This window comes from Leptodactylus fuscus, chromosome 3, assembly GCF_031893055.1.
Source record: "Leptodactylus fuscus isolate aLepFus1 chromosome 3, aLepFus1.hap2, whole genome shotgun sequence".
NCBI lineage: Eukaryota > Metazoa > Chordata > Amphibia > Anura > Leptodactylidae > Leptodactylus > Leptodactylus fuscus.
Window position 1 is genome coordinate 47,848,859 of NC_134267.1, and position 25,740 is coordinate 47,874,598.

At 42.2% G+C, this 25,740-nt stretch overlaps 1 protein-coding gene across 1 annotated transcript in view; it reads right to left on the reverse strand.

Moving 5' to 3' along the window:
- Nucleotides 1–5,258: 5,258 nt before the first annotated feature.
- Nucleotides 5,259–25,740, reverse strand: part of EDARADD (EDAR associated via death domain) — a 44,635-nt gene continuing 24,153 nt past the window's right edge. The window contains exons 2-6 of the mRNA XM_075267560.1: nucleotides 21,315–21,373; nucleotides 20,161–20,200; nucleotides 8,646–8,761; nucleotides 8,503–8,548; nucleotides 5,259–6,362 (exon numbers count right to left, since the gene is read on the reverse strand). Of these exons, the coding sequence (XP_075123661.1) occupies nucleotides 5,998–6,362; nucleotides 8,503–8,548; nucleotides 8,646–8,761; nucleotides 20,161–20,200; nucleotides 21,315–21,373 (626 nt within the window). The 3' untranslated portion in view covers nucleotides 5,259–5,997. The remainder of the gene's footprint in view (nucleotides 6,363–8,502; nucleotides 8,549–8,645; nucleotides 8,762–20,160; nucleotides 20,201–21,314; nucleotides 21,374–25,740) is intronic.

Sequence of the window (25,740 nt, forward strand, 5' to 3'; positions counted from 1 at the left end):
TCTTGCAGATGGTTTTTTGCCCTTGGAGGGATTTGAGCACCAGGACTCAGTGCTGCAAGGATGCAGTGCTAACCACTGAGCCACCATGTGGTCCCACTGAGCAGATATTTTTAGACATGCCATAGAAAAAAAACCCTCCTACAATACAACTGCCCATTGTAGGCTTCGGACAGAGGCCAGGAAGCTCAGTCAGACTGGTGTGTGGCTACACAGCAAGCTGCAATGACCATTGGCTACTGACACCTATCATAGCCAGCATTTTTCAGCAATGTGTGTGCTCCAGTATCTCCTCTGTGGGATCTGACTAACGTTTGCTTTCTGCACACATCAGTGAGCTTCAGGCATCTCTGACCTTGTTGTCTGTTCACTAGTTCTTGTTCCTTGGACCACTTTTGGAACACGTCATGCTGTTTTTTCCCAGATATACTAGATATACCACAATCATTGTATTAAGATAATTCTTTAATAGTCCCACCATAGAGAAATTCAGTGTGTTACAGCAGCATGGATAATACAGTAATATATTACAAGAACGGACACATACAAGCTCAGTATAGCAGATAGAAAAGATACTAGGAGTCATAGCAACTTATAGAAAAATAAGACTTCAGGATCATTTAGTTCTCTGTGCGGAGTGATCTTCACTTAGCCTGATGTTGATTGTGCAGCCTGACCACAATTGGGAGGAAGGACCTCCTAGCGCTTCCTTATCACACTTCGGGTGAGGCAGTCGGTCATTGACAGTACTGCCCGGTGCTGCTGTAGCGCCCCACAGAGTGGGTGACTACAAATGTCATCTTATGTGATCTATACTGTGTACTGTGAAGGTATAGTGAGATCCAGACAACCTGTTAGCACACACAAAGTTCCACAGACATTGCCTATTTAGGAAGAGGGGTGGAGCTACAGACTGGAGCCTCTCTTTGAGTTCCAGGTCAGAGTGCAGGAGTGTGAAGGAGAGAGCAGAGGGGTGTGGAGGTGCAGTGTGTGCTGCAGCTGCATGGAGTGTGAGAAGCAGCAGTGAGTAGCCCGGGGTTCTGCAGAGGTGAGATGAGACCTCACAGGCACGGGGCTGCAGTCAAAGGATCATCAATTCCTAACTAATGTGTGAAACACTTAGAATATTTAGAATAATCCTTCTTTTGCTTAAAACTCCCCTCTTTCAAGGCGCTGCCGCCCCTGGTGTCGGGCCTGCTCGCACTGTGAATCCACAGAGGCCGAGCTGGGGCGACTCACTGTCAAGGTCTCATACATGGGATGGGAGTTATTCTCCAGCATGGAGCTCACCACGGACAGTGTCCTTCTGTCACCCACCACCTGTACTGTGTCCAGGGGGCTCCCCAGGACAGAGCTGGCCCTTCTAACCAGCCTGTCAAGTCTATTTCTATCCCTGGCTGGGATGCTACTCCCCCAGCAGGCCACTCCAAATAAGATGGCTGATGTTACCACAGAGTTGGAAAAAGCCCTAAGAAGTGCCTCCTGGACTCCAAAGGCCCTCAGCCTCCTGAGCAGGTAGAGCCTTCTGTGACCCTTTCTGTGCAGTGCCTCCAGGTTATCAGCCCAGTCCAGCCTGTTATTGAGGAGCAAACTCAGGTACTTATAGGTCTTGACTATCTCAATGCCCCTGCCCTGGATGTCCACTGGATTCGGTGCACTCTTCCACTTACCAAAATCCACCACCATCTCCTTGGTCTTCCCAGCATTAATCCTGAGGTAGTATTATTGAAGAGTAGAAGCTTTTAGGAACCACAACAACTTATGCTAGGTTCACACTAGTGTTCGAGTGAATTCACTCAAGATTACGCTTAAATCAGTCCGCCGATTTCAGTATAAAATTGGTGTGAACTGGGTGGAAAACCTGGTGGACCCCATTATAGTTTATGGAGTCTGTAGGTTTTTGCAGATAACCACTTTAAGTGGACAGAGTTTCAGTCCTTCAGGTCCACTCGGGAGCCCGAAACACGGAAACCCTGTCTGCTTAAAAAGGGCGGTAAGTGTGAACCTGGTTTTAGTCAGGCAGTGGAAGACCAAGTACAATTACAGAGCAGGGTTGCTGGATGTTGCGGTGGCATAGTTTATGAAAGTGGCCAACACTCTGTTGGCTCAATAACTACAGGGTTCCAAAAATTCTCTAGCATTAACATTAGCATAAAAACATAGTATGATTTCCATGGCTGAGCAGCTTCATGCAAGCCAGATATCACAATGCTCAATGCCAAGATTCGGATGTAGCAGTTCAAAACACACCACCACTACTGTGTTCTTTGGAGTGACGAATTATGTATTATCCGGCAGTCTGATGAACTAGTCTGGGTTTGGAGAATGCCAGAACATTAACTGCAGAGACGCGTTAAAGTTTGGATATGCTGGCCAACTCTTCTGGTACATCCGGAAGACATCCCGCAGTCCTGAAAGAGCAGGTAAACTTCCTGGGCCTGGCGGAATGATCTCAGTTTTGCTGGGCTAGCAGTCATTTTATATGTGACATGGGAACTTTATGTGCTGGTCAAGTCCTAGAAAAGGGGGCAATTTGTGTCCAATTAAAGGGAGCATTTTTAGGTCCAAATGGGCATAGGGTGCCACCCAAAGGGGGAGTCACTGTCTAGAAATTGTCATGGTTTACATGTTCTCCTGGGTACACTGCCACAAATGTTGACAAGTATGGAGTCGTTTTTTAGGGGTTGCCCTTGTCACCAAGTACAAAATACTAAACCCCATTTGTCATTTAATGCTCGCTGTGCCCCTGATCCTTTTGGCACTCTTGTTTCTAAACTCCATCGACCCATTCAAAAGATATAATCCCATGGGGCAACACGGTGGCTCAGTGGTTAGCACTGCAGCCTTGCAGTGCTGGAGTCCTGGGTTTGAATCCAGCTGGGCACAACATATGCAAGGAGCTTATATGTTCTCCCTGTGTTTGCGTGGATTTCCTCCCATTCTACAAAGACATGCTGATAGGAAACAAAAATGTACATTCTGATCCCTGTATGGGGCTCACAATCTAGATTAAAAAAAAAAAGATATGACCCCAAGTGGGTTGGAACCTTTCTCAAAGAAAATAAAGAGTTACCACATAAGACCAATAACGGCTAATTTACATACACTCAATCGAGAGGGTCGATAAATTTTTAAAAATAAAAATTGCAAATTATTTAGGACAACTGTTTACTTCCAGTTGTGTGGGAACAGTTTGGGGAAGGTCATTTTCTGTTTCAGCATGATTGTGCAAGGTACATGAAAAGCATGGTTGGGTGAGTTTAATGTAAAAGATATTGACTGACCCTCAATCCCATCAATTACTAAGTATGCAGATTGTAGGCCTCACAAATGCACTTCTGGATGGGTGGGCAGAAATTCCCACTGACCGGGTCCAAAATATTGTAGAAGTCCTTCCCATAAGAGTGGAATCTGTGTTAGAGGAAAAGGGGAGGGCAGGAGCAACTTCATATTAAAACTAAAGATGAGCAAATACTATTCGAAACGGTTGTTTCGAATAGCACGCACTCATAGGAATGAATGGAAGCGGTCCTATGGGTGTGTGCTATTCGAAACGGGATTTTCGAATAGTACTCGCTCATCTCTAATTAAAACCTATGGACACCTAGAATGAGATGTCATGAAAGCTCCAATAACTGTAAAGTGTAATATGTATAGTGTAAAAATATATATTTAAAAAAATTCACCTTGGAGTTAGTTGGGATCACATTATAGCCATATGATAATATAGAAATACTGACATTCAGTGGCTGGTTGTGGTATTGTCCATAATCCAATTTATGGGTAAGTTTGCGGCTGCAAAATCACGGGGCGTATACGCTCCTAACTCCCATTGAAATGAATGGGAGCATTTTGAGCGCGTCATCTGCCGGCATGTATATACGTGCCAGATCACGCTCAACGTTACATCATGTGAACTTACCGTAACCGTTTTTCAGTGTTTCATTGAAAGGTATTTTCCTTGATAAAAATGTAATGTACCTCTAGTTACACATAAAAATGTTTTTTTTTTTCTTTATGTAGATTGTGAGCCGCACATAGGGATCACAATGTACTTTTTTTTTTCCCTATCAGTATGTCTTCGTAGAATGGGAGGAAATCCACGCAAAGACAAGGAGAGCATACAAACTCCTTGTAGATGGTTTTTTGCCCTTGGCAGGATTTGAACCGAGGACTCCAGCGCTGCAGTGCTAACCAGTGAGCCACTGTGTAGCCCCTTCTCAGTTTTTTCTTGACATGAAAGTCACACAGTTCTAGTTCAGTGGAGAATTCACCAGTTATAGACAGCTACATAGGCACATAAAAATGCCGATCCCAGATGTGTGCTGTAATGTGAAAGCAGAGAACGCCATAGTTCACATGACACCAGAACCACTGTTCTATTGCCAGACCTGTCATCCCTATTTCATCACTGGCTTTTACACATTGGCGTCCAGAGGAACCACTGTCCCTTAGCAGCATGCCACACACTGGATGGAGTTCTCAATCACCACTTTCCATTTATTCAGGTGTCTCCATACCTTTGGCCCACCCTGTAGAACAAAGATTATTGCAGATACCTAAATGTCTGCTTGGTTAGGGTCTGACCACCAGGGCTCTCCAATCCTGAGAAAAGGCTGATGGAAAGACTCTACTGGACTGTACAGTACATATGCACCTGGCTGCTTCCTTTAAAGAGGTTGTCCTGGATAAATAAAAAAATATTCTAATCCCTAATCTAAACCCCCTCCCTCTGCCTAACTTTTAATTGACTTTAGTTTAAAAAAAAAAATCTATATTTATCTATATACCTGTGGTGGTCACGTGACCATGCCAGGCACATTTTCTGATGATCCGGTGATGTTCCATTTCCAGAATCGAAGCATCAGCAATACTCCCGCTCCCTCGCCCCTATCATACTTGCCTATCTTCAGTCTTCTGGCATGAAGTGTCAGGATGTCAGGAGGTCCCAGAGAAAGCCAGAAATCACTCAAAACAATGCTAAAGGTATTTTGGTGTAATTATTAACCCATTAATAGCCCTAAAATACCTTTTTTTCAACAAAAAAATAAAAGAAAACGATTTTTGCCCAGAAAACCCCTTTAAATTGTATGAGAAAACGTAATGCAGCCACCAAGGCTGTGAAGTTGGACTCAGTAAGCCAAACCACCAATATATTTCCAATATACGGGGCCAACTCTATCAAGTTTATTTCCCAAAGTAAAGAATGGACATAAGGGAATACATAAAGTAAAAATTTAATAAAAAGCATGACACAAGCAATACTCAGGTACATGAAGAGAAATGCCCTTTACTCTTACATAAAGTTATTGAATACTTATAGAAAAGTCAGCATGTGCTATACACACGTGTACCCGAAATCCACCCAAAGCAGTCCAAGACTCATCTAAGCACGCCCATTTAATAGTAAACTTTCTGATAAACTATCTACACTTAGGGTTTGCAAATCGCAATAGGATGTATGTATGATGTATGTATGTATGATGTATGTATGTATGATGTATGTATGTATGATGTAGATGTGATCGGTTCTATTTATTACATGAAGGCTGGGGCTTTACAACTATTTTGGCAGCAACACATGTGAGTGTTGTGTTATTGGCTTCGGGATTCTCAACGCAAATGGGAATGGCTTCTACCGAAAAACATGCAGTTTCCTTATATATTTAATAGGAGAAGAAATAAAGTTCTGCGGAAAAAAAAGTCTATGTTTTCACTGCATTTCTTCATTTTTTCGTTGCATTTCACTATGTGGGGCCTTAGCCTAAGTCACTTTTTTCACCTGTATGTTTTAGTAAAATATGAACTCAGTTTGGAGTTGTCTAAGAAATTTCCCCCCTTTAAGAAAAATAGTGGACATAGAATTGTCCTTTCTGTGTCTTATTCTCATCTACAATTGATCTAAGTGGCCCCGGCCATCAGAAACTACAATCACATCAGGAATGAGTTGGACCTTATACAATGCTCAAAAATATCCCTGGTCCACAACACTCTTCGCCATCACACGCTGCTCCTGTACGTTTTATGGACTCTCACGGGCCAATCCACATTGACCCATTTTAACAAGACTTTCTGGACATCAACCCTTTTGTAGAGTTTACACAGGTCGATGAGCTGCTCCACAGTCCTCTCACTGTTCCGTAACAAGAACCCAATGGTCGGACTTTGCTGCCTCTGCTCCAGGAAACATAATTCATCATAACTCATTCCCCACTTGCTGGCAAAATTTCTCCAGTTTTTCACTGTAGGATGGCATGGATCCAGTTTTATCTTCAGAGTATACAGCAGATCCTCATCGTCCAGCAAGTCACTTATTGTGGGCGGCAAGTTGGTTTCACTTATTTCTTTGTACGAATTAGTTAAATCTGTGAACAATAAGAATAAGAATGTATGAGTGTACCTGGACAAGCAATTCCAATGACCAAAAAAGGATGTCTTGGCTTATCTGCCTTAGTATGATCTAAGTTCTCATCTAAAAGAAAATCTTTCTAAGGCCAGGGGATATAGGTGTGGCCCCATCTGAAATATGCAGGTAAGTTCTGGGCACCAGTTCACAGAATGGATATCTTAGAACAAGACCTCCTTTTCTCACTGCCCATTTCAGAATAAAATTGTTGGAAATGAGGTGGACCCCAGTATAGTCTATGGGGTCAATGGGGAACCAAGTTTTAAGCGGATAGGGCTTCCCAAACGCTTGTTTTAGTTAATAGGAGAGATTAAGGCCAGGGCCCCACGTGGCATAAACTCCGCAATTTGCCTGCGCGGAAACACCATGGGAAAAATCACCACATTTTACAGTCAGGGCAAAGTGAATGGGGTTCTAGTGAATCCCATGCCCACTAGCACGGTTTTGGAAATCACAGCATGTCGATTATACCTATGGAAACGCCGGTGGGTTCCCCATAGGTATAACAGAAACAGAAAGTCCGTGGAGGAAACCTGACATGGCTGGATCTCCAGAGCATGAAGACAAGACAGTGACATCATCTCCTTGCAATGTCTTTTGCTAAATATAGGGCCATGTTTCGCAAAACCATGCCAATAAAATGTATCTACAAATTTAGACACAAAATCCCACATTTCTTTTTTTTAACCTTTGTCTACAAACCAACCTTTTTCCAGAAGACTAAAGATTTTATTTAGCTTACCTAATGTAGAAATCTGAAATACTCAGCTGGCATGAAATAACTTTTAGTTTGTATGGACATAATGAATTCTGATGGGCAGCCTGGTGGCTCAGTGGTTATGTGCTCAGTGGTTATGTTGCTGTCCTGGATTCCAAGCAGTTTATATGCTCTTCCCATATTTGTGTGGGTTTCTCCAGACACTCCAGTTTATTCTTACACCCCACAGACACACTGAGAGGGAATTTATATTCTTCTTCTTCTAGTGGCAATTGCAGGGCAATGTTTACTGGTGGCTAGGATAAGTATAAGTATTCTCCAGAGAAACTGCATAGGGGACGGTTTCCCTATAGTCAGTTTTAGACTAAGGCCCCACGGGCCGTATCCGCAGCACTAAAGCGCTGCAGGAAGAACCGCTGCATGAACGCATTGTGGCTCTTTCCACAGCGCTTTTAAGAGAAAGTTCACAGAGTTTTCCTCTGCGGACTTTCTCTTAACATTATATCTACGGGACGGGAAAGACGCTGGCGTTTCCGTAGATATAATTGACATGCTGCGATTTGCAAAGCTGCACTGGCTTTGCAAATCGTAGCGTGTCTGCGCTGTGATCTTTTCCGCAAAGTGGGGATGGGATTTGCATGAATCCCATCCACTTTGCCTGCACTATACAATGCTGCGATTTTTCCAGCAGTGTATCTGCTGCGGGCAAATCGCGGCATTTCCGGCCATGGGGCCCCGGCCTTAAAACCCATTCGGACATGCAAGGCTTTGTGTCTGTACAAAAAAAGAAAGGCTGCATATGGACTGCAGGGAAGCCATCCCCTATGCAGTTTCTCTGGGGAATAGGACGGAGACCTGGCAGGAGGACACGGGTTTAAGTGTGAACACCCCCTAACAAAGTCACAGGCAAAAAACAGCTGCTCCTCCATTACAGTTTTGGAAATCACAACATGTCAACTATGCCTATGCAAATGTCAGCAATTTCGTATAGGTGTAATGGAAGCAGAAAGCGCACAGAGGAAACCTCTGCAGACGTTCTGTGAAAAACGCTGCAGTATAACCGTGATGCATTGGCGCTGCGCTTTTTCCCACAATGCTTTTTTGCGGCGGCTCGCTTCGTGGGGCCTTAGCCTGACAGTTGATTTTCTCTGCAGCAGAATTTGGTGTTAACCTCCTTTTTTGTTAATAACGGTTGTAATGCCAGCGCCCTTGGCAGGGATGTGGTTAATGTTGGCTTTGCCAGTAGTGAAAAAAGGTAGTTAAAAGGTTTCTAAACATGGCTTCCCTTTCCTATACATGTCCCCCTGAAGTCCTTTCTATAAAAAAAGAATTTCGAGCTATTCCCTGGGGCCCATAGTGCGTCGGGTTGCATTTATCTCACCTGATAGAGCGTTTATAGTTGTCATAGGACAGTCGTTTTCTTCTGGCTGGAAATAAAAGGAAATAGTGTAAGCTTAGTATGATATAGCGAGGACTGGTCATGGACATGGTGTAGAACATCGTGAGAATAAAGAGGAACCCTACCTGCTTTATCCTGTCAGAGTCCGGTATTGTGGCAGGCATAGGATGGGCTGGATTCTCCATCACATTGTCATCAGTGAAACAGCTTTCCTCTACAGGAGAATTGCTTGTATCAGTCACTACGATACAGAGAGCAGAGTGTTAATATTTGTGGACTGATTTAATATATTACCATATTTTATTTCCATTGAAATTGATAGGAACCACGAGAAGACTTAGGGCTAGGTCACACGGGGGGCGTAGGGGTGGATTTTGGCACCGAGAGTGACGTGGGGAGCCGTGTCACTCTCGGGTCAAAACCCGCCTGTCGGAGTAGGCTCAAATGAATGGGCCGACTTCGGAGGTTGCTGCCGCAAGGTGGAGGCCGCAGCTCCACAAGCCGCGAAATCCGCCTGAAGAAAGGGCAGCCCGCCTCTTTTTTCCGTAAGTAGCCTGGCGGTCTCCATAGACCACCATTGTGAGGGGGATTATGACGTAGATTACGCACCATAATCCGCCCCCTCTGTGCCCATGTGAATTAACCCTTAAGGTCACAGTACTATGGGTATAATGCCGCCATACTCCATACATGGCATAGTTGTCTGCCTCAGATCTCCCAAATTTCCAGGACTCCACAGTCTATATATTTGTATTAGGAAACTGTTACCAAAAGTGACTTCTACAGTAATATCCACTAAAGTACAGTACTAGTTAAAGGAAATTAGATTTGGCCCTGGATGCATTCTTTACAGTGACACAAGGGGGCAGTATTGAAACATAAAGCTGCATAGTAGTTGCAACCTTCTTCACAGAATTGCCTAGAATCCCGAGAACTGTACAAGATATCGGAAGCAAAAAACTTCAAGGTGGTTTCCAATCGTTTTTCCTTTCTTAAGTCTCATAATGTTATCTACTTAAGCCAAGAAAAAGGTGTGAACAGAGCCCAAACCGTTTAACCCCTTCTTGCCGCAGCCATTTTTCAATTTTCGTTTCATAACTTTTATTTCTCCGCATGAGCACTTAATTTTTGTGGGACAAATTGTACTTCATAATGGTACCATTTACTATTCTATACAATGTACTGGGAAACTGGAAAAAAACGGAATAACTGTCAACTTTCTTATGGGTTTTGTATTTACAATGGTCACTGTGCATCCAAAATTTATGTTTTAATCCTTTCAAAAAATTCAAATTTGCAAAAAAATTTAATTCTTGCTGTCGCCTTATTCTCACACCCATAACTTTTTCATGTATATATGTATTTCTGTGTATGGGGATGCATGAGGTGTATTTTTTTGTGGACTAGATATACTTTTTAATTATATCAGTTTGGGGAACGTCTTATGGTTTGATCAAATTTTGTTCAAACTTTTATGAGAGGAAAAAAAATAACGCATTGATGCTTTTTCTGCTACAATGTTCACGGTATGGGAAAATCATTTTGATAAGTAATGTGTATTTGTTTTACTTTCTATACTTTTATATGTGTTCTAGGGAAAGAGGGGGAGATTTGATTTTTGTAATACTTTTTTATGTTTAGACCCCCTAGTGGTCTTGAACCGCAAGGGGTCTGATCACTAATTTAATTCAGAAATTGAAGTGATACCAATGCCAAATGAATGACAAGACTGGGAGAGTTCAATAGTAACAGATGTCATGGTAACGGATTGCCAGCTCTTGGATCTCACTCCTGGTGCAGGTGATGCACCCCAAAATACCAGGACCTCTGCACTGTCCAGAAAATGGAGCCTCAGTCCACCACCACCAACAGCTCTTCTCAACTACTTCTATGTTGTTGTAGAGGTGGTTAAAGGCATAGCTGCTGAGATCAACTTTTAATTAATATGCAAATGAACTTTCTGCATCAGGGGCCAGTTTTCGCCTGAGGTCACCACCCAACATAAGACTGACAGACCCTGATGTGCGGTAACCACAGGCAAAAACAGGTGTCATGGTAAACACGGCCACGTCATGATCCATCCGAACCGTTGATTTGCATAAGGATAAAAGGATTAGTTCATCTCCTTGGCAGCAAAACTTCACTGTGACAGAAAAAAAGGTATGTTCACCCTACCAGTAACAGACGTTACAACAGTATATAACTGGTTTACAGAGGTTTTAGTGACGGGAGACTTCCTTTAAAAAAAACAAAACATCCAGAAAGTCAAATGTTGACATAGAATCCCACTATTCCTATTTTTAACCCTTAGTTACTAGAGATGAGCGAGTACTGTACAGTACGCTCGCATAGAAATGAATGGACGTAGCCGGCACGCGGGGGGTTAAGCGGCCGGCCGCCGTCAAAGCGGAAGTACCAGGTGCATCCATTCATTTCTATGGAGCGTGCTGTTCGGATCGGCTGATCCGAACAGTACTCGCTCATCTCTATTAGTTACCCATATACTGTATTTCAGCCAAGCATGCCCCTCCTCACCAGTCAGAGGCAGCGGTGTCAGAGCTCAGAATCACCCCCCCCTGTCGGCTCCTGCCAGACACCGCCCTATGCTGTGGGGCCCTATGAAATTTCTGCACACTTCGGTCTGTTTCTCCATGCGCCATAGATTTTTATGAAGAGTAATGATATCTGTTGGGCCATAATGGAGACCAGGGATTGTTCTTGAGATTGTAGCAGCGAGTACTAGCGAGCGGTCTTTATCTAGAAGACGTTTGAGGCATATCCAGTGGATATAAACACCATAGAAAAGGACCAATAAAAATTATACTTTAATAAATATAGAATCCCTTTTTTTGTACTACACAAAAAAGGGATTCTAATGATAGAATCCCTTTAAGGCATATGAATGCCATAGAGTTTCCTGTTCTTGATACTGCCCTGAGAGCGAGAACAGACAGCTGCTCCTGTGCTGACAGACATGTTCCATCTATGCAGAACATTACATTATTGTGTCCTTAAGTGGCCTGAAAATACATCCTATTTATCACAGTGGCTAATTCTGGATAATAGATCTGGTGTAACACCTGTAGGTCCATACTCTAGGTCTGCAAATAAACAATGGAAGCACGGCCTCTTTTTCACTAATTCTGTATAACAGATGCATCATATCAATGAAAGTCTATGGATCTGTGAAAACCATCATTTCAGCAAATGACATTCATTTTTCACCAATCCAGAGACATATAAAATATATAGAATGTAACAAAGAAAACAAAAGTACAGCCATTCACATGTGAAAAGCGGATCAAACACGGACAGCACAGCATCAGCAAATGAACAGGGTAAGGTGCTATCTGTGAAAAGCGTGGACCAGGGATGCGGATGTATGAATAAGGCCTCAAGTGGGTCGAGACTGAGGCTCCGAATTGAAGAAATGCAGCAATTCTGGTTAATCTAAAAAAAAAATGCTGCAAGTCCATTTTATCTGCAGAAATTCTCGCATTTGCCCCATAGATTTAACAAGGGAAGAAAAACTGCAGTGAAAATGCAATGAAAAATGCTGCGGAAAAAAATTAAACGTGTTAGATGAAGCCATATCCCAATTTCCTGAGAAGCCGCACCCATGTGTCTTCATGTCTAGCAAGTCGGAAATTTTAGATTAAACTACATGCATATAAGATACGCCACATTTACTCCAGAGTCTAGTCGTAGCCACAATAATAAATGCCACTTTATGCTTTACCCACTCCTCTGTTACTCCACAAGGAAATCTATGAATAACTTGACAACTATTACCTGTCTATTAGGGTTGAGCGATCGTGTTTAGAAAAGATCGGATTCCGATCGGCGATGAAGAAAATTTCACGATCACGATCAGAATTCCGAACACAATCTTTTTAGGTGGAATCGAGATCGGTACTATTTCCCACAATGCTTTGCTTAGCCTTCACACTGAGTATATAGTGTATATTCAGTGTGAAGGCTCTGCTGCGGATCCTTAGGAATGAATGGAAGCAGCCAACACACAGCCTTAACCCTCTGCGCGCCGGCTGCCTCCAATCATTCTAATGGGAGACTAAACTAACATCTCTAGTAGCTACTTACCTCCAGAGATGGCTGCTCCGGTGTTCTTCGCCTCACTGGCCCTCCATGCTGCTCTTCTCGCCTCACTGCCCCGCCTTCCAGGTTAGTGTTTAAAGAGCTAAGAAGGCGGGGCTTGTGGCTTAGGAGAATGTGGGCGGGTACAGGGCGGGGAGACATGACGTCTCCCCTCCCAGTACCTGCCCACACTCTCCTAACCCGCCCACACTCTCCTAACCTGGGAGGCAGGGGGCAGTGAGGCGAGAAGAGCAGCGTGGAGCGGCAGCGAGGTGAAGAACACCGGAGCAGCCATCTCTGCAGGTAAGTGGACACCAGGGGGGACTAAGTAGTAAGAGGATTAAAAAAAAAAATCTTCTGGCTACTTAGTAATTCACTACACAGCGTGGATTCTAACAATTAAAGTGTTCAATTGCTAGATTCCATGCTGTATAGTGAATAGGATTGCTTTTAAAAAAATCCCATTGACTTGCATTGGGATCGAGATTGGGTTCGAATGAAAAATGATCAGAAATCGGATTTTAAAATTGATCCTGAAAAGTCAAGATCGGCTCAACCCTACTGTCTATACATGTACATGTCTATACAAAACTGGACACTAGACAATGTGAGATGTGACATTTGACTGGTCAAGGGAATGGTAACACACCACTGCATTCTATGTATTCATGGCCTTCCAGGAGGAGTAACAGAAGAACAGCACGATGAAGAGTACCTATGAAACAACAATAGTGGTGAACGCTTCCTTAGTATTCACTAAAACAAATATTTAGAGTAATGTATATGCAAATGGAAACCCCCTTTAAGTACATTAACAGACCACTATGGTAACTGATACTTTATACAGAAATGTCAATGGAAATTCCACTGTTTTAAAATATAAAATATATCTAGTTTGTTGTATCAGAGAATATATTCCTGGAACAGAGCGATGTGAATCTAGGTCGACAGCTTCATGTAACTACATTTTACCGTTCGTATGTATAAGTTCACGTAAGTCTAAGTAACAGATGAAAGAACCCGGCTGCGTCTATACATGTCGCTGGCAGCTCCTCCTATCCATCCCCTGGGCATGAAGCAGAATAACATGGCTCCCATCCAGACAGATGAAGGGGTTACAAGTGATTATCAAGCACTATTACTAATGAAATTAGTTTATTCCAACTTGCTAAGAGAATTTCCCATTACAATCTATGTGCAGCTAAAAATCCTTTAATCTTCCATGATATTAAACTATTTGTACAGCGCTTCAGTAGATTTTTACCGAGGCGAACTATTATAAATAAAACTTCATGCCAACACTAATAATTTAGAACTAATTTATTCATTTTCAGAATGATTTAGGAAATTTTCATGGTCGCGTTTCCTAATTCTGACTATACGATAAAACGTCTGCTGGGGCTCCCGACAACACCGCCATAGTACATGTCGTCTGTATATGCCATTTATTGGGAAAGAGTCATTGCGACAAACTCTTGCATCATGTAACGTGAAGTTAGTGAAGAACTAGAAGAGGAGTCGGGTAGTTGGGTTTAGGTAACCACGGTTTCACGAGGGAAGCAACAACGTATCACTGGATAAGATGTATGGCGAATCCCAATGGTGTCAGAGAGACCCCCCCTCCTTTGTTGACATGTGCCCTATCAAGGGTCCTGCCACTTTATGAGCAAGAATAGAACTGTGTGCGGAACTCAATATCTAACAACAGTGTGAACACTACCTAATGTGGGAGATTTTTAAAAATGTTGAGATACTTAAATTGTTATGCTTGTCTACATATAAGGAAGGGTAAAACTACCATTGACTTGCACTTGACTGTAGTGAGCTTGTAGGTAGCGAGTATACATGTGTGTATACATGTACATAGTTAAACTCTATAGTAACACGGTATATGTAGAGAGTGTGCACATGTATGTTTATTTTAATATCATGGTAAATGTCGGAGGCAGACTATAGCATATGGCTGCATACATCTAGCCATACATTTACTCGTCTGTATCAAAATGGTGCGATTCTGATCAAACTCCTCTTTGTACTTGTGGGTTTATTCATGCAAAAGTGAAAAACAGTGTTGAAGCCAGATTGACTTCAAAGTGTCTATTACGTGTGTCCTTTTTTTTTTTTTTTTTGGGGGGGGGGGAATTGTAGCAAGTCAACTATACCTATGGAAACACTGGCCATTTCCCTATAGAATGGAGACAACGAGCCAGTGTCTCTATTCAAAGGATTTTAGTGAATATGTTATAAAATTGGAGACTCCTAATCTTTAAGAATCTGTGAATATCCATTTCACTAGCCAAAAGTCAACAGAGGAATCCTCTATGAGCTTTCTATGAAAACCATTGTAGGAAAAAAATGCGACGTGTTGCTGCCTCAGTTTTCCCCGCAGCGCTTTTTTGCTGCGGGACACTACGTGGGTCTTTAGCCTCAGAGTAACCCTGCATGACATGCAGTACACAGAGACAACACCCCAAGAGAATCCACAATGTTTCCACCCACATCTTTGCAATGGTTATTGGCCATTTCAGAGAAAAAAAAAATGTCAGGCCAAAGCGTCCTTGTTCTGTTCCACCCCACTCATATTCACATAATATGGCAAGTGCAGCGCCGCACCTCTCAAGAGGCCACCTGAAGCAAGCGGTGGATAGGGGAGGCCCTGTGGACGCAGCGCTGCTTTAACTTACCTATTAGCAGCGCTGCTCCACCGGCCGCCCCTCACGCTTAGCAGAGAGCAGGTCCTCTCCCTGCCTGCTCTCTACCTGCTAACGCCGCCCCCTCCGCCCCTCCTCCCCCTCCTCCCAACACGCCGGGTGATGTGGCCACGTAATCAGGCCTGCACCCGACGTGTGCCTGCGTCCTACACGCGGAGGGGGGGAGGGGGGGGCGCTCTGAAGACCAGACAGAGGAACGGACCCAGAAGAACAGGGAGCTGCAGGTAAGTGGACACCGGTGGGGGGAGGGGGTTAATCACTACACAGCATGGGGTCCAAAAATTGAAACAATTTTTGGACTACATGCTGTGCAGTCAGGGATGAACCTAGCCTTTTTGCCGTGTGTGTGTGGGGGGGTGTGGTGGTGGTAGGGTTGGGATTTGGGAAACGTCTTTCTGTCGTCCGCCTCAGGTGGCAAAAAGGCTAGGTTCACCCCTGGGCAAGTGGGGTGTAGAATGGGGGTTCTGGAGCACATATGGTTCAAGAAAGGGTGTTGCACCAAACATGCACCACAAATATGACCCCTTTACTCCAGAAAATGAATTAATATTTTCAGGGACATAGAACTTTATTAAATAATGTATTATTATTGGAACACAATTTAGTTATTTTTGGGGCTCCTGAGGTGGGTAATGACTAAAGCTGTATTTATACACAACAATATAATCTGCATACAGATTGCCGCTTACACCTCATTGTTACAAAACCCAGTATCATTTTTGATCAATAAAGTTTTCTTTCAGCCAAGAACATGTATCTCCTATTCACCGGTTATATTGCCAGTATGGCAGACCCTGGTGCCATCTCCAGCAATGAGCCAAAACTTAATCTGCACCAATCTATTGAGTATTGCCCAAGTGAGTTTGACCATGTAAGCCCATAATACGATATCCCAATATGGTGCTCATGACAGAGAGTTCACTAGTAACAGATAGCCTGGCCAGAACATGGTGTCAATGCTGCAGCCTCGGGCTATATATAAGATTTCAGGGAAAGTCCTTTCTATGATGTTCACTTATGATGTAATGAAGGAATGTCACCTTGGGGTCAGATCTTTTTGATGAGTTCACATTCTGAAAAATTCATTTTACATCATGAAAGTTGGTTTGATGATTTTGTAGAACTTCATTTGTGACATATATAGTATCATGTCAGGTATAGTATATTTGCTATATACTCTGGTATTAGAATAAAAATGCTCATTGTTTTCCCTTAAAACACATTTCTTGGATCATTATTTTACAATTTACATAATTAAAATGTTTACTAATTGTGTAAATATGTTACATTAGCGATCCTGCATTACAGCGTATAGGTGTGAATAACACAAGGTGCACCCTTGATATTGGTTTATGTATCAGGACCAAAAAACTTCTGGTCTTTAGAAGGTCTTAAAAGAAGAATTAATTCCCACTAGCCAAATGGAAATATTAACTACCTCCCATTGTTTTTCAGTATTAGCTTCCCAGCTAGCCCTTGCCTTGGACTAGCGCTGTGAGCAAGGTGACTGGTGATGGGGGCCTCGCAGTGAAAGTGAGGAGATGGAGCTCAGGAGGGAGGACATTGGTTGACCAGCTACCGAATGCATCTATATGTAAAAATCTGGGTAGTTTGTTGAATATTCTTCCCAGTTTATTATATGGGCGTATAGACTGCATGAGATGCTGTATACCGCCTGTATGTAAAGCAGTGAGCGTACTGTGCCATGCACCAGGGCCGCTTTAACCATAGGGCCAACGGTGCACTTGCATCGGGCCTTATGGTAGCGGGAGCCCCCTTTGGACAGCAGGACAGGGCAGTGGGTCCGAGCTACCCCAACTCATCGGCATCCTCTGGACGCCGATGAGTTGAGGCCAGTGATGAAGTAGAGAGCCATCCACTCCTTGCTTCACCACCTAGCCACTGTTTTTGCTCTCAGTGTCCTGGGTGTAGGAGGCGCGATGTAGTGGCATCACTTACATCGTGCCTGTTATTCCTTAAAGACTCCGGGACCAGAGAGGAGTGAATGGGAGCAACCTGGGAGATGGGGGGGGGGGGGCGCGTGACACTGTAGGGGCAACCTGGGGGAGTGGGGGGGACATGATACTGTGGAGGCAACGCCAGGGTGAGGACATGATATTGTGGGGGCAATCTGAATGGGACATGTTTGTGTAGGGGGACATGATACTGTGGAGCAACCTGAGGGGGGCATGACACAGTGGGAGCAACTTGGGAGGGGGCATGGTGGGGGCAACCTGGAGGGGGACAAGAATCTGTGGGGGCAACCTGGAGGGGGACATTATAAGATGACTATTGTATGTGGCCACTAGGAAACCATTATACTATGTGAGAGCCACTAAGGGGCATTGTACTACATGGGGGCCATTGAGGGAGCATTATAATTTGTTCTGGTCAGGTGATGGTGATGGGGGTGCCACTTATAAAATCTTTGCACAGGGTCAACCAATGTTTTAAAACGGCCCTGCCATGCACCACTCTGAACCAAGCAGTGTTTTCCCTTTGTGACCCGGAGCCTCCATTGCTGAGATATCGCTTTTTTTTTCTGTCAATATTCAAATGGTCTTTTTGGAGCAATAAGGGTCTGCTTAGCTTTCCATACACTGCCTCTGCACTTTGGTCTCGTTTCTGTTAAATAAATGATAAAACACTAATCTGTCACATCTTGTTCATCTGAGGTTGTACTTACCTAATTTTAAGAATTATGGAGCAGATGTTTTATATATATGTCCTGTTACGTGAAACTATAGAATTCAAAGAGAGTGCACTTTGTTTTTCTCATGACTGTATATTATAGTCTAGATCTCTACTCACAATTCTGAAGGATTCTGAGTTAAAATATCCCAGCACTCCTTTCTGCGTAGTGTCTGGTTATATGTGTTGTGCAAGGTTTCTTCTTTATATCACATAATGTACTATAATTTTATGCAGACAAACAATAATTCTTCCTTAAAAACAGTTTTTTATACCCACAGCGCACCCTTTTACAGTACCCTTGAAATTGAAATCTGTTCTGTGATTGTTTGGCTAGGGTGACATCTACAGTCATGGCCAAAAGTTTTGAGAATGATACAAATATAATTTTTTACAAAGTCTACTGCTTCAGTTTTCCTAATGGCAATTTGCATATACTCCAGAATGTTATAAAGCGTGATCAGTTTAACAGCAATTACTTGGAAAGTCAATATTTGCCTAGAAAATTAACTTTATCCCCCAAAACACATTTCAACATCATTGCAGCCCTGCCTTAAAAGGACCAGCTAACATCGTTTCAGTGATTGCTCCATTAACACAGGTGTGGGTGTTGATGAGGACAGGGCTGGAGATCAATCTGTCATGATTAAGTAAGAATGACACCACTGGACACTTTAAAAGGAGGCTGGTGCTTGGCATCATTGTTTCTCTTCTGTTAACCATGGTTATCTCTAAAGAAACACGTGCAGTCATCATTGCACTGCACAAAAATGGCCTAACAGGGAAGAGTATTGCAGCTAGAAAGATTGCACCTCTGTCAACAGTCTATCGCATCATCAAGAACTTCAAGGAGAGAGGTTCCATTGTTGGCAAAAAGGCTCCAGGGTACCCAAGAAAGACCAGCAAGCACCAGGACGTCTCTTAAAAGTGTTTCAGCTGCAGGATCGGGCTACCAACAGTGCAGAGCTTGCTCAGGAATGGCAGCAGGCAGGTGTGAGTGCATCTGCACGCACTGTGAGGTGGAAACTCTTGCAGCAAGGCCTGGTCTCAAGGAGGGCAGCAGAATAGCCACTTCTCTCCAGAAAAAACATCAGGGACAGACTGATATTCTGCAAAAGGTACAGGGAGTGGACTGCTGAGGACTGGGGTAAAGTCATTTTCTCTGATGAATCCCCTTTTCGATTGTTTGGGACATCTGGAAAACAGCTTATTCGGAGAAGACGAGGTGAGTGCTACCACCAGTCTTGTCTCATGCCAACTGTAAAGCATCCTGAAACCATTCAGGTGTGGGGTTGATTCTTATCCAAGGGAATCGGCTCTCTCACAGTCTTATCTAAAAACACAGGCATGAATAAAGAATGGTACCAGAATGTCCTCCAAGATCAACTTCTCCCAACTGTCCAAGAGCAGTTTGGCGATCAACAATGCCTTTTCCAGCATGATGGAGCACCTTGCCATAAAGCAAAGGTGATAACTAAATGGCTCAGGGAACAAAACATAGAGATTTTGGGTCCATGGCCTGGAAACTCCCCAGAGCTTAATCCCATTGAGAACTTGTGGTCAATCATCAAGAGATGGGTGGACAAACAAAAACCTACAAATTCTGACAAAATGCAAGCATTGATTGTGCAAGAATGGACTGCTATCAGTCAGGATTCGGTCCAGAAGTTGATTGAGAGCATGCCAGGGAGAATTGCAGAGGTCCTGAAGAAGAAGGGTCAACACTGCAAATATTGACTTGCTGCATTAACTCATTCTAACTATCAATATAAGCTTTTGTTACTCATAATATGATTGCAATTATATTTCTGTATGTGATAAAAACATCCGACAAACACACATAAAAACCAGAGGGCAGCGGATCATGTGAAAATATAAGATTTGTGTCATTCTCAAAACTTTTGGCCATGACTGTACATTAGAACCTAACAGAGAGAAGTCCTTTAGTAGAAAATCGGCAGAAACCCGATGGACACCCAACAGACCTCATTATAGTCTATGGGCTCTGCAGGTTACTGGTTAGGCGTTGCGTCATTTGCATCCCACAGCAGACACCATACAGACAGAGAGCCCACTATAGTGTGAACCTAGACTTACTATGTTTTTCTGTTTTGATCTCCACCCAGCTAGATGAATTTCTTACCTTTTGGGAGCGCCGTATCTTGCACCGGATACTTGTCTGTCTGTTGGGAGACAAACATTCAGTTCTTAGTCTATGACCATTCCACTTTGTACCTAATTAAAGATGGTTGATGTGAGTTCCCATATCGGTTGAAAAAACTGTCTACCATGTGTATCTGCGCGTCCTCCAGACACTGTTGCAGTAAGTATTAGAATAGCCAAATGATGATGACCGATGGAACAGCAAATAAAAAAATCATCAATAAATTTTATTATCACAAAATATCAAAGAAGAGCAAACCACATTAAAAACAACAAAAACACAATATCGCATCGATACTGTATATGAGTGGAGGTCGCAGGGTCTCTCAGCCTATAGAAACCATATAAACAAAGAGTATAAATGAGAGTGTGCTATGTTTTAATAAGGTGTGATGGGATACTTGAGCACATAAGGAGTTAAATATCACAAATGGTTAATAAATATAACTAGGCAACACCCCTAAGATTGGGGAATAATGTAATCTGTTATATCATTATAGCTATAGTATAGTTATAGTACATACGGGAATATATGGGGTATATACAGCTATAATAATGATACAACAGATTACATTACTCCCCAATCTTAGGGGTGTTGCCTAGTTATATTTATTAACCATTTGTGATATTTAACTCCTTATGTGCTCAAGTATCCCATCACACCTTATTAAAACATAGCACACTCTCATTTATACTCTTTGTTTATATGGTTTCTATAGGCTGAGAGACCCTGCGACCTCCACTCATATATCGATGCAATATTGTGTTTTTGTTGTTTTTAATGTGGTTTGCTCTTCTTCGATATTTTGCGATAATAACATTTATTCATGACTAAATTAATCTCTTGTTGGATGATGATGTTATAATCTTTAATACGGATATCGAATAGGTTTTTCATGATGTTTTGTTAGGTATCATGTATGCATGACACCCTAGTATTGAGGTTAAGTAGGTTTTACATCTGTATCTGCTCACCAGAATAACAACAGCACGCAGGGTGACAGCCCGAGCAATTCTGCAAGTTATTATCTCTTTATTTCTCTTTATCAAGGGACTTAGCAATATAAATGTGAAGCAGTACATAGGCAGAATAGAAAAGTACAATGTCTGATTATTAATGAATGTTCTACATACAGTTTCAAAGAGTAGTGTGCTTGGTTCCGTATCCTCGACTGGTTGTTTAGCCTCATGATCTGGTGAAAAAAATATATGATAAAATCAGATGAAAAGTCATCAATTCCTAAGCGATATTCAGTATTTACTGTATATACAGTAACTAAACCAACATACATAGTATACTTAGCATCAGTCAACTGCTTAAAGGAGTTGTCCAAGTGTAAATATTAATGGTGTATCCTTAGGATAAGATATTACAATCTGATGACTGTGACACACAGAGCCCTGAACAATCTGTACAGTACGGGAGCCAAGAGGTCTGTACAGTATGTAGATGCCATCTCATGCTACTGAAGCTCCCATGGAAGATGAGATGCATTATGCTGGCATTGGCATTAGACTCAAGCCTCACAGTCCAAAAACAGTGTTTTCATAAAACTAAATAGATCTTTTTAGAGCTAGGTTCACACCTGGTTTCTGTCAGATGACCAGAGGAATGGATCACAAAAATAGCATACATGAATTGAGACCGAGGGACTCCATTGACTAGAATGGGTTCTATTGGATGTCCATTATTTTTATTTTTAATTGAAACTACCAAATGAAAAGGTCAGACTTGCAGGACTTTTGCGGCTAGTGATTTGTGACCCGGGTAGACACCTGGCACAGATGTGAACACAGCAAGAATTGGACCACGGTTGTCCTTCAACACAGAGGAGACTGCCTTTGTGGCCACCTTTCAGATGTGCAGAGTCTTACAGGCTGTATGTGTTCTGCTGGGAATTCTAGGAAAGAATTTCCTTGATGAAAAAAAGAAAACAGTTGCTCTAGCACCACCACACCTCATCTACTCTTCCAATGAAATATTATTAACTGACATTGCATCTGTTCTCTCCCCCCACCAAATAATTTCAGACCATGCCACCTTGTTCTTGTGTTTAGATTTTTATTAAAAACAATTCCACAAGTAGGGGTGCGGTGACATGGGGCTACCTGTTGTAACCGTAGATGCCTCTAACAGGTCTGAAGAGCTGTTGGTTGGTTCTTCCACAAGCTTGTTCCCTCTTCTATAGCTATGGTTACAGGCTAACTACAACAGGTACCACTAAAGTCCTTCCACCTTCTAGAAACAGAGCAGAAGCCACTGCTTTTTGCACACAACATAGAAAAGGTCACTTAACTCCTGAGTGTCCAGCATAAAGCTGGAAAATGCAAGATGCAGTAATAAGGCAATTTATTCCTTAGTAGTAGCCATTTTGGGGGACATTTGGATTTAGTATTCTGGCACCAGACAGGTTAGGTCAATAAGACTTTGTGTTAGTGTTGTAAGAAGCTCAACCATTGGCAGCCCTTACAGATTCTAAAGAAAGAATATGGCACTTTTCACACTGTGTCTGGGAAAGATCCCAAGGCATAGGTTAAACAGGTCCATAAAATCCCATTATGGTGACAATGGCCATAATGGCTTCTCATTGAAAGTCCCACAGAATGAAGAGCATAAAAACACATGCACATGTTTCTTTTCCATTCAAATGGGGTACATAAGATTGGTGGATGTCCTAGTGGTCAGACCAGATTTGGCAGTATCCTCTATCCTGGGAATAAAGGGTAACTTGTAAATACTGAAATACCCCTTTAAGTACTTTCTGGGGACATTTATATGAATTGAGGATGTACTAAACACATATTGTACATTCCAAGATGGGAACCTTAGGAAGAATCAAGAAAGCCCAGACTATAGGGGGATACAAGATTGAAGTAATACATATGTAATGTATTTTTGCAGCTTATTACCAAAAGTTTGTTCAATCCAATACTATAAGGCAATAATTTAAGGGGTTGTCCCATCTCAAGGATCCTATCTATACTGGTAGCTTATGTGAATTGAAGACTTATCCTAAATATATTGCTTAAGAAATGCTGTTTTGTTTGCCTGCTATGTGAACTTTATCTTATTGTTTAGACATAATTGCTAAAACCACAGACCTGTAGGACAAGTGATGTAATTCACTGCCCTTTCTAAGGCACCTGTTTATTTGCCATTTGTTTTTAATTTTAAAATGGAGGCATGAACTATATGTAAAAACATGATGTGAACCTCGCCTTATTACTAACAGTTTTATCCGCACTAAAGACCACATATGCGTTCACTGAATATGACAACACATATTTCCACCACACCTTACTCTTTGATGAAAGTCCCATTTGTTTTTTCAGTTTATACACCATCACACAAAGTTTTATAGGTTTGATTCTGACTTTTATTGTTACCGTAAGTGAATCACAGAATCCTACAAATGTCATAACAAAAGATAGTAATTTGCTCTTACATTAAACATATACTTAGCAATAACATTCATCATCTCGTGGCCCAAAAAGTCTGACAACATCATATGTCTATGTGCTTGTGGAACGTTTTGTTTCATAACCATTGTATATGGTTCTCAACCTTACATTTGTAAGCGTTTCAGTCATATTTTATAGCATAGTTGTGTGGATCTGCCATCATTCAACCACAACCAGGCAACCACTTTACCACTTACAACAGAAAAGTTGAGTTATAGGTGGTAGAACCATCAGTACCAACTTCACTGTGACGGCCTCAGTTGGATGGAACAAGTGTGTTGGGACACAACTATCGAGCCCAAATGAAATATACGTAAGTCCAGCACAGCGTCATAAAGAATAAAAGTGGAGACAGACAGATAGACTTTCTATGTCGGTTAGTGATGGGCCTTAGTTGACCACAACTGACTTTATACATCAATTGCGGAAGAATAGAATAGGGTGTCGGGCACCGACAGCAGCAGGTGTATTGCTGTGTATTCAGATACAGGCACCTGCTGTGCCGCTCTCTGGTGTTTAACCCTTTAGATACTGTGGTCAACAGCAACCAGGGCATCTAACAGATATTGGAGGGAGGGGGATCTTTTCTGTAGGCATCAGCACCCTTGCAAACAACATTGCATGGGTTTGATTCCTTTACCCAGGGCTGCCTTTTGTAAAGTTCTGCCTAAAAGAATAGCTGTCTGAGTATGACAGATGGTATAATCACTGTACTAGATGGCAAGTTAAGGTCTGCCTTGTATTAAAAAAAAAATTACAATGAAAAAAAAACAAAAAACAGAAAAATCATTATAACACATAAATGTCCATCCTAAAATTTTAACAAAAAATAAAAACATAACATATATTGAATATTGCCAATGACATGAGTAATACAACAGTAATGTTATTCTCCTGGCACAGTGGACAGATAAAAATCTAGAAGAACAATACCAGAGTTGCAATTTAAAAAAATAAAAAACGTTAGGTCATCCCACAAAATATAAGCCCTGAACCCTCTGTTGACAAAAAACCCAAAAAACATTGATTCGGGTCTTGGAAAGTAATGATGGAAAAAAAAATGTTATTACTAAAAAGGCTTCTAGTTTGCAAATGTAGTAAAACATAAAAAAAACTTTACAAAGTTTGGTATCAATTCAATCATTTCACCTACTGAATATATTTATCAGGTTCACAAGGTGAATAGTGCAACATTTATAGCATAAAAAGGCACCTGCAAATTTTTTTTTTCTCTATTCCTTCACAGGAACAGGTAATAAAAGTTAATCAATGAGATATATGTACCCCAAAATGGTACCATTAAACACTACCTGTTGTCCCCACACAAAAAAAAAACCAAGCTCTTATACAGTGACATTGACAGAAAAAGAAAAAAGCTACAGGTCTTGGTATGTGATGACATAAAACCTTTCAAAAAATGGTTTGCCCAGTAAGCCCTAAAACAGGTTGGTCATTACAGGGTTAATCCATTTACAAGGCTGCCACGTGCAGAAAGTCACTGATTTGTTTTGGGTGCAGTGATCTTAATCCTAGGCTACCCCGATATGTCACAGCTCCAACTCATCTGCATCCTCCAGAAGTACAATGGTGATGCAGGGAGTCGTCTGCTCCTATGCGGCCATTCTGCTGTCTCTGCCCCCCGTGTACTGCTAGTGAGCTGGAGGTGCGATGGAGTGAAGTCACTTATATTGTGCCTGTTGCTCCCTGAAGCTGCAACAAAAGACAACAGGGGAACAGTGAAAAGTGAGTATTAAGTGTTTTTTTTTTCTGTTATTTGATACTGGGAAGGGTAACCTGAAAAGGGGATATCATACTGGTATGAGGGGGAGGCAACCTCAAAAAGTGGACATTGTATTATCCTGTATCTGTATTACCATGCTGCTGTGACATACTGAAATTTCCCCACTGTGGGACTATTATAGGATTATCTTATCTTATATTGGGAGGACAACCCGGAAAGGGGACATTATACTGTGGGGGCATCCTGGAAAGGGCACATAAATTTGTGGGGGCAAAGTGTACAGTATAAGGGACATTGTACTGTGGGGGCAAGGTGGAAGGAGAAATTATAATATAATGTCTGATGAGCCACCAGGGC